Source organism: Anas platyrhynchos, chromosome 21, assembly GCF_047663525.1.
Source record: "Anas platyrhynchos isolate ZD024472 breed Pekin duck chromosome 21, IASCAAS_PekinDuck_T2T, whole genome shotgun sequence".
NCBI classification, from domain to species: domain Eukaryota; kingdom Metazoa; phylum Chordata; class Aves; order Anseriformes; family Anatidae; genus Anas; species Anas platyrhynchos.
In genome coordinates this window covers 9163660-9176965 of record NC_092607.1, presented here as the reverse complement: position 1 = coordinate 9176965, position 13306 = coordinate 9163660, and the positions used below count along the sequence as shown (strand labels likewise).

The 13306-nt window shown below is 38.3% G+C and overlaps 1 protein-coding gene across 7 annotated transcripts in view; it reads left to right on the top strand.

The window, feature by feature from the left end:
* The window catches only part of RBM39 (RNA binding motif protein 39), a 30758-nt gene extending 18148 nt beyond the window's left edge, over window positions 1-12610 (top strand). For 5 of the 7 annotated variants that reach the window (XM_027442904.3, XM_027442903.3, XM_038166491.2 and 2 more), the window contains 8 exons: window positions 244-309; window positions 1199-1403; window positions 1607-1684; window positions 7740-7772; window positions 8878-8953; window positions 9124-9229; window positions 11429-11507; window positions 11607-12610. In XM_027442904.3, coding sequence (XP_027298705.1) covers window positions 244-309; window positions 1199-1403; window positions 1607-1684; window positions 7740-7772; window positions 8878-8953; window positions 9124-9229; window positions 11429-11507; window positions 11607-11707 — 744 coding nt within the window. In that variant the 3' untranslated portion in view covers window positions 11708-12610. Of the gene's footprint in view, window positions 1-243; window positions 310-1198; window positions 1404-1606; window positions 1685-3703; window positions 3885-7739; window positions 7773-8877; window positions 8954-9123; window positions 9230-11428; window positions 11508-11606 lie in introns of those variants that run through there. The other 2 variants (XR_003492215.3, XR_003492216.3) reach the window with 2 other exon arrangements.
* Window positions 12611-13306: the final 696 nt, after the last annotated feature.

Here is a 13306-nt window from a genome sequence, read left to right as displayed (position 1 = left end):
TCTGCCTGCAGCTGGAGTTCCTTTAAATAACAAGTTGTATACCAACCTTATGTTTGCCTGTTCCCGTTTGTGTGTCAAAGTACATATCTAGCTGCCTCTATACTAAGTTTGATTAGAGGAATGAATGAGGAACTGACTTAAAAAAAAAAAGTGGTTTCACATTAATGTATGTATATTTGGCAGACTGTCTACAGGTTTTGTTCCAAAATGTTTGATAATGAATAGTCTTATTCTTGCTTTTAGATCGAAAGCATTCAGCTGATGATGGATAGTGAAACTGGACGTTCAAAAGGATATGGATTTATTACGGTATGACTAGAATTATCAAACTTTATAGAGAACTTGAATACAACCTTTTCATGTAGCAAGCGTAGCTTGGTTAAATCTCACTTAAGTCTCATCTTAGAAATTTCTTGTTGTGTGACATGCAACAGTGGCCTGCCTTTCTTTCTTTTTGACAGTTCTCTATGGGTTTTATGATTAAACAGTGTACATATTTAGAATGGAATAGCAGATTTGATGATCAGTGCCTGTAAAGCAATTCCATTTTTGCAGGCAAGAATACTGGCAAAAGAAATATTTCTCACAGTATTGTGAAAGTGATTGAATTCAAGTTTTTATAGGGAAATCAAATTCCAGAGTCTAAAACTTTAGGTTGAAAACATCTTTCCTTTCCCCTTTGTGCTTGATACTTAATTTTCTGAACTTAGGTGTGTTAACTGACCTGACAGTTTCTGATGAAAGAAATGTCTCTGCCTGGGACCTTTGGCACTTGGAGACAAATAAATCAGGCCTGACTTCATAACTGATACTTGCTGCTTTTAATGCTGACAACATACTTACATTTTTAATTCCTGATGCAGAACATCTGCTAGGAGTAGTCAGTAAATGCATAGCAGTTACAAAATTATGAAAGAAGTGACTGTCCTTGGAAAGTGTTAAAAGACAACTGCAGCCATGACTTTTGTTGACAGCAGTATCTAGATATTCTAGCTTCAACAACAATGTTGTGTATATACCCAACCTCATCTGTGTTTGGTTAAAACTGAAAATATGGAGCACATCTATGGTAGCTTGTAGCTATTGTTATTTTAAATGTAATGTTTTTCACGTTTATGTAACTGTATCTTAGATGTAACAAAAGTGCTGCTGAGTAGTGCAGGTAATATTACTAAATTTATATTTTTCCAATCTACAGTTCTCAGACTCTGAGTGTGCCAAAAAAGCTTTGGAACAACTCAATGGATTTGAGCTGGCTGGTAGGCCAATGAAAGTTGGGCATGTAACTGAGCGTACTGATGCTTCCAGTGCTAGCTCATTTTTGGACAGTGATGAGTTGGAACGGACTGGAATTGACTTGGGAACAACTGGTCGCCTTCAGTTGATGGCAAGGCTTGCAGAGGGTATGTATAGGGATAAGTAAGAAATGCATGAAAGTATAGTTTTGCAGAATTTAGATTAATGCATCCCACCAAATATTCTTCATGTAACAATTTGTAAGCAATAGTAATTTTTGAAAATAGTAATTTTTGATACTTCAGTTACTGCATCCATGACTGAGCAAAAAGTGCTTGCTACAAGGTGTGTGTTCTTGTGCCCTTTTCAGGTACTGGTTTGCAGATTCCCCCAGCTGCACAGCAGGCTCTGCAGATGAGTGGATCATTGGCATTTGGAGCTGTGGCAGGTAAGAAATAATCGCCTATTTATTTTTCTAAAATATTTAATTATAACTTTGAGATGAGGTACCAAAATCCATCTTCTGATCTTTTAAGATGGAAACATAGATACTACAGCATGTTTTACAAATTGTGGAAGTTCTCAAATCCATGAGCATATAAACAGTGTATAACAGCTTTGATGGGTATGCTTCATTTTATGTTACTTCTGGCAAATCTATTCTAGTTCATTTAATTCACCCCAAGCCTTCATCTCTTTCTTTACTATTCACAGTTCTACTGCAGTGTAAATATTGACTGTTAACACTGTCAGACTCATAATTGTAAGGGGATTGACCCTCTGCAGAGTCCCTTCTGAAGAAACAGAACTGTACCAGGGGCAGGAAGGTTAGTGGGACTTCATGGAGGAATGTTACAGTAGTTATGGTTAATAGAATCACAGAATGACTTGGGTTGGAAGAGACCTTAAAGACTATCCAGTTCCAACCCCACTGCCATGGGCAGGGATGCCACCCACTAGACCACGTTGCCCAGGGCCTTGTCCAGCCTGGTCTTAAACACCTCCAGGGATGGAGCATCCACAATCTCTCTGGACCACCTGTTTGAGTGCCTCACCACCCTCTGAGTGAAGAATTTCCTCCTAACCTCTAATCTGAATCTCCCCTCTTCTAGTTTAAAAACATTCCCCCTGCCCAAGAAAAAAAAGTCGCTCTCCATCTATTTTATAAGCCTGCTTTAGGTATTGAAAAGCTGCAGTGAAGTCTCCCTGGAGCCTTGTCTTCAGGCTGAACTGTCACAGCTCTCACAGCTTTTCTTCATAGGAGAGGTGCAAGACTATATGATACTTGTCCTAGTGAGGTAGACGCTGTACATCAGGGTATCTTTGTGTTGCTTGGGAGATTGGCTATAGCTTGTGTACTCCGCTAGTGGGCGTGTTGGAAGTGTTACTGAGATCTTACTGTAATCTATTTTGAGGAAGAGTGAGTATGAGGGTAAGGATATGATTGCTGCTGCTGCTAGTTTATAGCTGGCCTAAATAAAATGTTCAAGAAGGCTTCAGGTAACTTCTATAGGACATTGGGAATTCAGAGTGGATTTTTTTTTAAACTAGTATGAGAACAATGGGTGGCAAATTTCATAGCAGTAGAAAAGAGGAGGAATGTCACAACTAGATGCTGGAATGTGCAAGAAATGTCAAGAAATCAACAAAGTGTATATACATAGGGTTTTCTTGTCTTCCAGCAGTTTGTGACAGAAGTGATTCAGACTTAATCTACACCTGAATCGTGTTACTGAAGTTCAGGTGTAATGTTAAGAAGATTCTACACGTGTAACTGTAGATAGTTGTGGAAAAAAAAAATAGTAAGATGTAGCCCTAGACAGAATTGTGGAAGGAAAAGGAACTGGCTAGTTAAAGAAATGTGGATTGAGGAAAAAGTCTATCAGAGAAGGAGATGAATAAGACATGGTGGCAAGAAAGAATAATAACTAGTACAGAAGGAGAAGAAAGGTAAACAACAGTAAAAGATCACCTTTAATGCAGGTGACAGTGTTGTGACAGTCTTACTTGAAAAAAAGTGTAGTTGGTGAGAAAGGAGAGAAATGTTTTTAAACAATAACAAAAAAAAAAAAACAAAAAACAACAAAACAGCAATCCTGTCCTCTCTGCCATATCTGAAACAAGGTAAAGAAATCTAGCCAGTGGGGTGCCAAAAATACCCTTAAGACATCTAAACTGTTAGAATAGCACTGCATCAGTATGAGGCAACTTAACTGGAGTTCTGTGGAGGAGTAAATTGCAAGGCTGAAGACAGGTTTTTGAAGAATGTGCATATTTAGCGATTGTAGAAATGAAAGTGGTAGGAGTATTATTGTGTATTCCGCTTGTATAGTACAAAAGGAATAATGCAGACATGTACAATTTGAGTAACTTTGGAAAAGGATAAAGCTTTTTGCTACCATAGAGTCATGACCTATCCCCAAAGTGAGATTTGGTTATGGATTAAAGATCTCTTTACTCTTGTTAGAGAAAATTACTACCAGGAATTATGTCATTATGGGAGACTTTAACTTCCCTGATACAGATTGGAGAAGATTTGCTAGTAATAATGGTGGGGCCCAGATATTCCTGGATGTGATATCCGACAAATTTCTTCATCAAACACTCACTGACTCATGAAGAAGGGATGCTATTTTAAACTCATTTTGGTAAGTAATGAAGATGTTATGGATGAGAATAGAAATGACCATTGACTGAGTGATCATGAGTTGCTCAATCTTAAATGGAAGGATAATCAGGTCTGTAACTAAGGCTTCTGACTTCAAAAGTGATGGTTGAAGAAGTAAGAAAATCAAGTCAACTGGTCTAAGAAACTTGGGGTGTAGGAACAGACAATACATAAAGAGTTTCTGCAGTTCCTTACTGCCAATGCTATATTGAATCTGTATTCCACAGAAAGAAGAAATGGCCCTTTTAGAAATGGGCTACACGCTGAACTGGGTGATTAAGTACTTCAAAAGAAATAAAGAATTAGCACAGAGACTGTGAAGAATAGGAAAAAAGGAAAAGGACTGATAATAAAGAAAACAATGTTATCAGTTCAGGAAATAGATAAAATGAGAATTACCTACCAAGACTGAGATTAAGTTTGACTCTATAAAAGACATGAAAGCATACATGAAGACTTAGAAATCTTGAAGAGAACAAAAAGGAGGAATCAGGGCTGAAGTTGAAGGAAAAAAAATCATGTATGTTACAAACAATGTTTCAAAAGAACTTTGTTCCCTCAGTTTTTATAGGGGACACTGGTCATAACATTTGGATTTTGAGAAAGGTAAGATAAGAATATGGATTGAAGAAGAAAATAATTCACAAGGTAGAAGGAAATCTGAAAGTAAAACTGAATGTTCTCAGTTCAGGGTAGTAAGAAGACTCCCATCAAATTAGTGAGGAAATAGGTACGTAAAATATAAGATCTGGTATTGTCAATAAATACTGTAAGTCCGTGATACATAGCTGAAACATCTGTTTATAAATCTCCTACACTTAGAAAAAGGAAGGAGAAAATAACAACACTTGCAACTGTCCAGATTGTTTCACTTTTAAGAATCATAGTAAAGACAGGCAAACTGGAAATAAGATTTAAATATATCATGCTTTCAGAAAAACTGCGCATGAGCACTAACAATCAGTGATAAAAAATGGACCTGCATAGACATAGCTGTAGTAAAAATTAGTAAATGAACTGCTGATTTATGTCATTTGGAAGTTTAGCTTCCAAATGAGATTACTAAAAAGTAGGTAGTACAGAAAGTGCAAATACGTAGAGGATTGGAGGAAAGGGGCTTTTTTTTAACAGAAGCTGGGAAGGTCTGAGGATGTTGTTCAAAGTTCAGGTTTTTGAATGATCTTGTTAAATACAGCATAAAGAACAATGGCAAAACAGTAGGAATGAGGTGAGTGTAAAAATAGAGGTGCTGTAAATATAGGATGCTTTGGGTGTGACATATTTTTCACTTGGTGGGGTTTGAAACAAATTTCAGTCATATAGCCTGGGACCTTAGCAGTGAAAAATAGCCAAGGAGGTGGGAAATACCTAACCACCTTAGTTTAGTCAGTGAGTGAGTGTGAGCTGTCAGTGTGGAGTGCCTTTGAAAGGGCAGCTGTGTTGCTAAGAGTTAGCATATCTGTGTGTCTTGAGGTGTCAGGTACAAATTGGTGAATGGTTCTGGTCACAAGTGTTAAAGATGATGAGCTAAATAAGACTGAAATAGGGTAGCTAAAGATACATAGTTATATGGGAGACCTCAGAACTTGAATATTATTCCCATTGAGAAAATTCCAGCAGGAAAAAGAGTCTAACACTTAGAGCTGTTGCTATAGCTGTTGTTCTCTGTGTAAATTCTGTGTGAAAATCAGAAACCACAAGGCTACAGAGCACTTAACATGCTTTGTGGAACAAAACATTTTCTTACTTTTGGGAAAAAAAAATCTTCATGAGAAAGATTTAGTCTGTAGCAATGGAGGGAGGAGTAGGTGTTATTCAGTACTGGCATTTTAGCTTCTGTTGTACTGTAAATAATTGCTGAGAAAACTGGAAAATATTTAGCTGGCATTTGTTTAATTAAAGCTAGCTGTTCTTCAAAATAAAAATATAATGTCACTATTTTAAGACAGTGCTTTGATAGGTATTTGTGTTTCAGCTTTATCTGTACTGAGTATGTACTTCTCAGTCATGCTGAACTCACTGCTCTTTCAGATAATGTCTACAGAATATACTCAACAAGTTACTTTGAGCTGGATTGATATATCAGCTTGAGTTACCATGTACTGTTCAAAACTGCATGTAGGTAAAAATATTATTCTGAGGGGACGTTGTATTTCTAAATTCTGAGTGGATTTAGAAGATAAAAGGGCAATTCTTCAATCATGACCAAGGAAAAAATTCAGTTGATGAAAGAGATTTGATGGACAATGTTTCAGAAGTAGTAGATAACCTATGAAACTTGATGCCACCAAGATATTGATAGCTGATCTGCTGTGCCTGGAGCAGACTTGACTCTGAGCCCTAGACAGAATTCAATGAACTAGTTACCTTGTAGATTTGCCATGTTGGGTGCATGTGGCCAGGAAGACTTGGCTGTAGAGCCCCAAGCTGACTGACATTTGGTAGGTTCAGCTGAAATGATGTGAATGTATGATTGTGTCAGAGTTGCAGAGGGAGAAGGCTGTCCTCATCTAGAGTGATTTAATAGATTTTGTTTGGTTTTATTTTATTCAAGCACGCTTATTTACCGAAATAAAACTTAAAAAAAGGCAGTAGCTACCTTGGAAATTATTTATAGATTTGGACAAATCATGTGGATCTATGGTTTTCTGTAGAGAACACACCATAGGACAGTCTTCCCCATTACAGGATTTCTTGCTCTATGTAGTGGAGGATTCCTTCCTGTTAAAAGACAAAGGAGAAAAACACTAGGTGTAACCAGCCTTCAGAGCTATCTCCTTTCATCTTGTATTTTACAAGATGGTTCCCAGTATGTGTTCTTATATGGAAGTAATTCGGAAGGCGCTTGAAGACATGTCTCTGTCAGGGCTTTTGTTGCCTAATATTCCTTTAATTTTCTTCCTGTTGGTCTGCCAGTGTTCTGGAGGGAGAGGCTATAGAGAGGAAGAAGGTCATAGATTAGGTCCTCAGATATTCCAAGTAAGCTTTTTAAAGGGGCCCATTTACTCACTGCTTTCTAAATGAGTAAATTCAGATGATGGTTACTTTTAATCTTCCAATTCCTTATATTTGTGTGAATTTAAAAAAAAAAAAAAAAAGAGGTTTAAATTTTTCTTGCATTCCAAAATACTCTGTTGCTGACTTAAAGTTGCTAAGTCAAGTACTTGAGTCATATCCTTGAAGATGGCTGAAAAACCTGCATTTTTCTGTCCCTATTACTTCAAATTGGGACAGCTCCATGTTGTTATATGAGTAATTATATTTACTTAACAAATTAAATGCTCTGAACACTTGAAAGTTTTAAAATTGAAAAACACCAAACTAACTTGTGTCATTAAGACCTTTTAAATGAAAAGATAACAGGTGAAATACCTCCTTGTTCTACTTAAAATAAAATTTGATAACTGCTTTCAGAACGTTACATATGGTTAACTATGTGCTTAATGCTTTCAATTAAGATAGCAAACTTTTAATGCCTGTAAGAATTGCTGTATTCCTTTTCTCAAGGAAAAAAAAAATCTTAGGAAGAGTTCAAGCACAACACAGACAAGGTAGAAACAATATATTAAACTAAAGGACGTGGTCACCTCTCCCTTTCAAGTTATGGTTTCTTTTTGAAATACACTTGCTTACCTGTGTGGTCATGGAATATCTCAAATACGAGACATCCTAGCTGAGAAGCTGAACTAAGTGAAATTATTTACGCTTCAGAGAGGAACAGTGAGAGCAGGTCTAGGTTCTTGAACAAGCTCCTAACTGCAAAAATACAAGCTAACCAACCTGATAAAATAATGCTTGCAAATGTGCTAATTAACTTCTGTATATTTTTCTTCAGATTTGCAAACAAGACTTTCTCAGCAGAATGAAGGTAAACTAGAATTTAATATACCTTGTTACCATTAGATTTTGTGTTGCAAATGTTGTTTCTAAGTGAAATGCTTCTGGTGTGGAGTCTGTCCACAGCCTCAGGTTGTATTGGTGTTTGTAGAAATCATAATATCAACTGAAAAGAACAGAAAATGTCATAAACCTTTTTTTTTCCTGTAGCAGTTCTTCAGTATTGGACTGATGTATAGCCTGCGAATGTTACTTAGAAAATATGTGGGTTGGGGTGTGGCTTTGTTTTCTTCTACCTTAAAGGTAGAGACTAGAGGGCTCATTTTAGAATTAGGAGTTTGGGATTATTTTCCCTGGATTAGTCATGATGTTACTGATTTTGATGCCTGTGTAGGTAGAGAGAAGGTGGCCTTTATTTCAGCTAAATTAATGGAAGCTTACAGCCTATGGAGAGGACAACCTATTTATATCATATAAACAGCTTATATAATGCAACTTTAATGAGATTAAGATGCACCATGATGATTGGTAACAATAGATGGCAACTAATAGTTTAGTTATTGAGAGTGTAGTTCACTTTATTGGTTTAGTTATCAAATATTACCAGCACGATGCCTTTCTAAGTAAAGGAGAAAAAATACGTATGCATATAACAGAAGTATTTTGTGCTCAAAATACATCTTGAGAACTCTGGGAAGTGGATGTCACTTCCTGTGAAGTCAGATGGGGTGGTCCCACTCCATCCGAAGCTGCTGTCTGACTTAAATGCTGAGTATGTGCCCCAGTTGAAGTGCTAGCATACAGTTCTGGCAGAGTTTAGATGCATACAAAGATCAATGTATCTGTATTCAAGTGTTTAAATTGAAAATCTGCCTAAATCAACACGCAGAGTGATCTTTTCACTTTTTGATATCAGTTGTAGTTAATCTGTTCTATCTTCCATATTGATCAATTTGAGAATTTTCTATGATAGATGGTGACTAGCTAATGAGTTCTTTGCCTTCAGTTTTCAGTTTAGTTAGATTTGTTGCTATGACTGCTGAATGCTGGGGTTTTAGAGAAATGTACCATTTAAATTGGAAAAATGCGTAGCGGATTCTTAGATTTGGTATTGTTTTTTTTCCCCATTAAAACAGTTTTGGCTGCAGCTGCTTCTGTACAACCACTTGCAACACAGTGCTTCCAGCTTTCCAACATGTTTAATCCTCAAACGTAAGTGATTTGTCATTGTTTCTGTTTGCCTTTTGTTGATGACCTAAATGTGTGAGAAAGTAATTAGAATGTTGTGGAGGTGGGTTTTCTGATGGTTGGTTGGTTGTGAATTCAGTGTTATTGTGAGTAATGTTTCCATCTTTGTCCTGTTCCTCTTCTACCCCCTGCAGCGAAGAAGAAGCTGGCTGGGATACAGAAATTAAAGATGATGTGATTGAGGAATGTAACAAACATGGAGGAGTTATCCACATCTATGTAGACAAGAATTCAGCTCAGGTACGCCTGGTTCCAGGAACACACTGAGTAGTTTTTAGGAGTTTTGTTGCTTTGTACTTGATAGAGGGAGCATTACAAATACTTTTTTTTTCTTAATCTGAGTCTGAATTTCTTGAAGGGACTTGCAGTTTTTTCAAGAACATAGATCGTTTCCTTCTGTTCTGAGTCAGTTTTGTGGTGGTGCAGTCTGCTCTTAAAGATTTCCACAGCTGAAGTTGCTGTGGGAATGCAAGCAGGAGAATAGCAATAGCTATTGCTTTTGGCTTTTCCCTTAAGCTGTGCATTTCTGAAAAGCAAGGGACTTCTAATGTAGATACCATGTAGGTTCTGAGCACATGGAGCTGTGACTCTGCCTCACTTCATCTAACTCATGATGTGACAGCTGTAACCTTTTATTTTAATACCACCTGCTAGGTTATGTGAAATGGCTCACACACGGCTCAGACATAAAATACCTACTAGTATTTGAAAATACCTTCTTCAGACACAAATTTTCATTGTGCTGTTTTCTGGGCGTAGACTCTTGTTATGTTTTTCTCTCATTTTCAGTTTCTCATCCCCAATCTTTTGGGGCTCCTTTCCAGACAGCCAGACTTCCTAAGCTCTGAGGGCTGTCAGTATTCAGCAGTGAAGTCATAACTGGTGGGGGTGAAAAGATTGCAGTCCAAGCTGAACGCATAATTTTCTCTTGCACCGCACCAATCTGTGTGGTGTGTAAGGAAAACTAAAGCTTTCTATTGCTGTCTCATTTCACGGTATAAACAGCTTGGATGTCTGTGCAGGGGAATGCTGAGAACAACTGTGTGCATTACTCAGTGCTTTAAACAACAGCTTTCTGCTGCCTGGTTGTGGTCTGCTAGAGCCCTTACCTCAGATTGTTCCCTTGAGAAAGGATGCTGTCACAGTGGGAGAAGTTCGCAGAGGCTGGAGAATACTGCTGAAGCGAAGGCTGAATTCAGTTTCTTAATACCTTATTTTCCTCTAAAATCTTTCAGCTAGGATGCAACCTGGTTGAAGAATTACTGGTAGTATTCTGTTTAAGCAGGTGGCCAGAAGCAGAAGTCTACAGTAATGTGTATACATTTGTTTTGTTGGTTTTCAATGTGAATGTTGCAGTACTTTGGGTTAGGCTGGTTTATTGCTTGGCTTGCAGATAGACAATTCCAGATATCTCATCAAAAGACAAACGATGTGTCTGTCACTCTGGTTAGGTACCATCTTAGGTTGTTCTTACTGTACCAACCTTCTTTGAAGTGATGGATGTCCTGTCCCCAGGCACAAGTACTTAACCTTGTTGAAAATAACTGTGTACTAGTTATGCTTAACTAGATGCACTAGTTAAGTCTTTGTCATTAAATGTTAGTTACTCGTGAAATTTGATGGTTAGCCCAACTCCTTGCAGTCTTCTGTTTCACATGAATCATAGAATATCCCAAGTTGGAAGGGACCCGAAAGGAGCATCAAGTCCAACTCCTGGCACCCTGTGGGTCTACCCAAAAATTCAGACCAAGTGACTAAGTGCACAGTTCAAATGCTTCTTAAACTCTAACAGGCTTGGTGTTGTGACTGTGTCCCTGGGGAGCCTGTTGCAGTGTGCAACCATGCTCTTGGTGAAGAACCTTTTCCTGATGTACAGCCTAAACCTTCCCTGCTACAGCTTGACTCCATTCCCTTGGGTCCTATCACTGGTCACTGAAGAGAATAGATCAGCACCTGCTCCTCCACTCCTACTCATTAGGAAGCTGTAGACTGATGAGGTCTCCCTCCCCTCAGCCTCTTTTGCCAGGCTGAACAGGCCCAGTGGCCTCAGCCACTCCTCATACGTCTTCCACTATACAATGAAATTGTGCAATTGGCAACCATTAGATTATAATTCAAACAGTATAAGGAGCAAGTAAGCAATCCATTGCTTTCTGCTTCCATGACAAGCTCACATTGTCTCACATTTTTTTTTGCAAAACATTAGAAAAGATTCATACTTCCTGCTGAAGTAACTGCTACAGTATGGTAATGCGTATTTGTAAAAATTCTGTCCAGTACTTCCATATTCTTGTGTTCATTCTATAGTACCAGTGGGTACCAGTAGAAACATGGTGAGGCAGGTTTGTCTCGATAACAACCATTCAAAGGAAGTCTATGAGAATTGACAATGTAGGAAATCTTCAAGCTTCTAATAGACTGTACACTTCTGTATTACAGGGCAATGTGTATGTCAAATGTCCTTCAATTGCTGCTGCCATTGCAGCTGTCAATGCATTGCATGGGAGGTGGTTTGCAGGTGAGTGGATTTCGTCTAGAAACATATGTTTATTCCTTAATTGCAGAAATGAACGAATACTGATTTTGTTGTGTTTTTTTTTTTTAATCTTCTGATTAGGTAAAATGATTACAGCAGCGTATGTACCTCTTCCAACATACCATAGCCTTTTCCCAGATTCTATGACTGCAACCCAACTACTGGTTCCTGTTCGACGATGAAGATGGATTTAGTCAGTTTTGTACATAGTTATTTTTTGGAGGAAGATTGAGTTATCTTTTATTTAGATAAAACTAAAGGAAAGGATTTAATGTCATTTTGTGTACACTTCCTGCTACCTTTAAAAATAAAATGAAGTAAGCAGAAATGCAGTGTGTTCATTCTCCCTAACTAGCATTTCCACTGTATACAAAGCTGTTGACTTCTTGTTCTGCCTTGTAATTCTTGTACATTTACTAAGGTGATCTGTAGGAACTGAGAAGTAGCTCATAGAAAACAAATTCTCTGTAAAAGGCAGATGGGACATAATGACATTTTTAATGTTTCACAAGCCTTTCTTTTAATGCAGCAATTACATTTTACATTTCACTAAATGTAGGTGGTCTGCTAAAGGTTAATATCGGAGATAGACTTTATGAAGGGACATATTTAGTGTTGTGTATAAATGGAGAATTCAAAAGGCTACTGAAAGCTGATTCCAGTCAGCCACTCAGCTTGCTTTGTGCTGAATAATTGGTAAGAATAGAAAGATTGAAGGGTTTTATTTCTTGATGGTAACTTTTGATTAATGTATCTGTAAAAGTTTCTTTGTAAATACTGTGTGAGGTGTGTCTTAAGTTTCCAAACAAAACGATCTCTGCATTTCCAGATAAGTTTCTGTGTATGCAGTGTAGCACAGTTGGAAGGATTTCAGCAGAGTCTGAAAATCAGCAGGAAATACAGAAACATGTTTTGTTCTGGTTGCATATAATCTTTGCTCTTTTTAAGCTCTGTGAGCTCTGAAATATATTTTTGGGTTACTTCAGTGTGTTTGACAGGACAGCTTGATATTTCTATCAAACAAAGACTTTCATATTGCAACAATCTTTGTAAGAACCACTCAAATAAAATTCTCTTAAAAAGGCCTTTATGAAGTCTTATTTCTCCCGTCTCCTAATACGATACAAGCAGGGTGTTTGAGCGTCTATCGCCTGCCTCCATTCTGAACAGCCCCCTCCATCTACTCTTTCAAAACTGGAACTCCATCTCCAGGAGAAAATGCAGGTGCTTTTTCCTGCTGTTCTGAACCCATTGTGTGCTGCAGCTGTGGGTGAGGGCCTGTGGGTTACTCACCAGCCTGGCAGCGGCCAACCCTTCTACTTTCCTCAGGCTACCTGTAGACCAGTGCTGGAGGTTAATTCCTCCCTCCCCCCATCTTTCACAAATGGTTGCAAATCATGCAGGTGTAGAAATCTGAACACCAACCCTGGAGAACCTGGGACAATTGTATTGCTGCCTTGGTACCTCTTTGTCACTTCTGTGACACTTCAGTCATTGGCCAACAGCAGCTCTGTGAAAAAGGGGCAGGGAGTATCTGCCTCTGGGTGAAGATGGGCTGAACAGAGAATGCTGCCTGTGCCTTCAGGCAGAGTACGGTGGTGACCTGGGCTCCAGCTACTTAGGTTGCCATTCAGGGTATGGGTAGCTTTGGTTGAGCTGCAGCAGGTAAGTGATGGCCTTCAGGAATCCAGGATGGAGGGCTGAGGCCATGGAAGTGGGACTGGGGGAAGATGAACTGGAGTGAATAGAAAGGAAATTGTGGGGGAGGAGGCCAGAGGCTG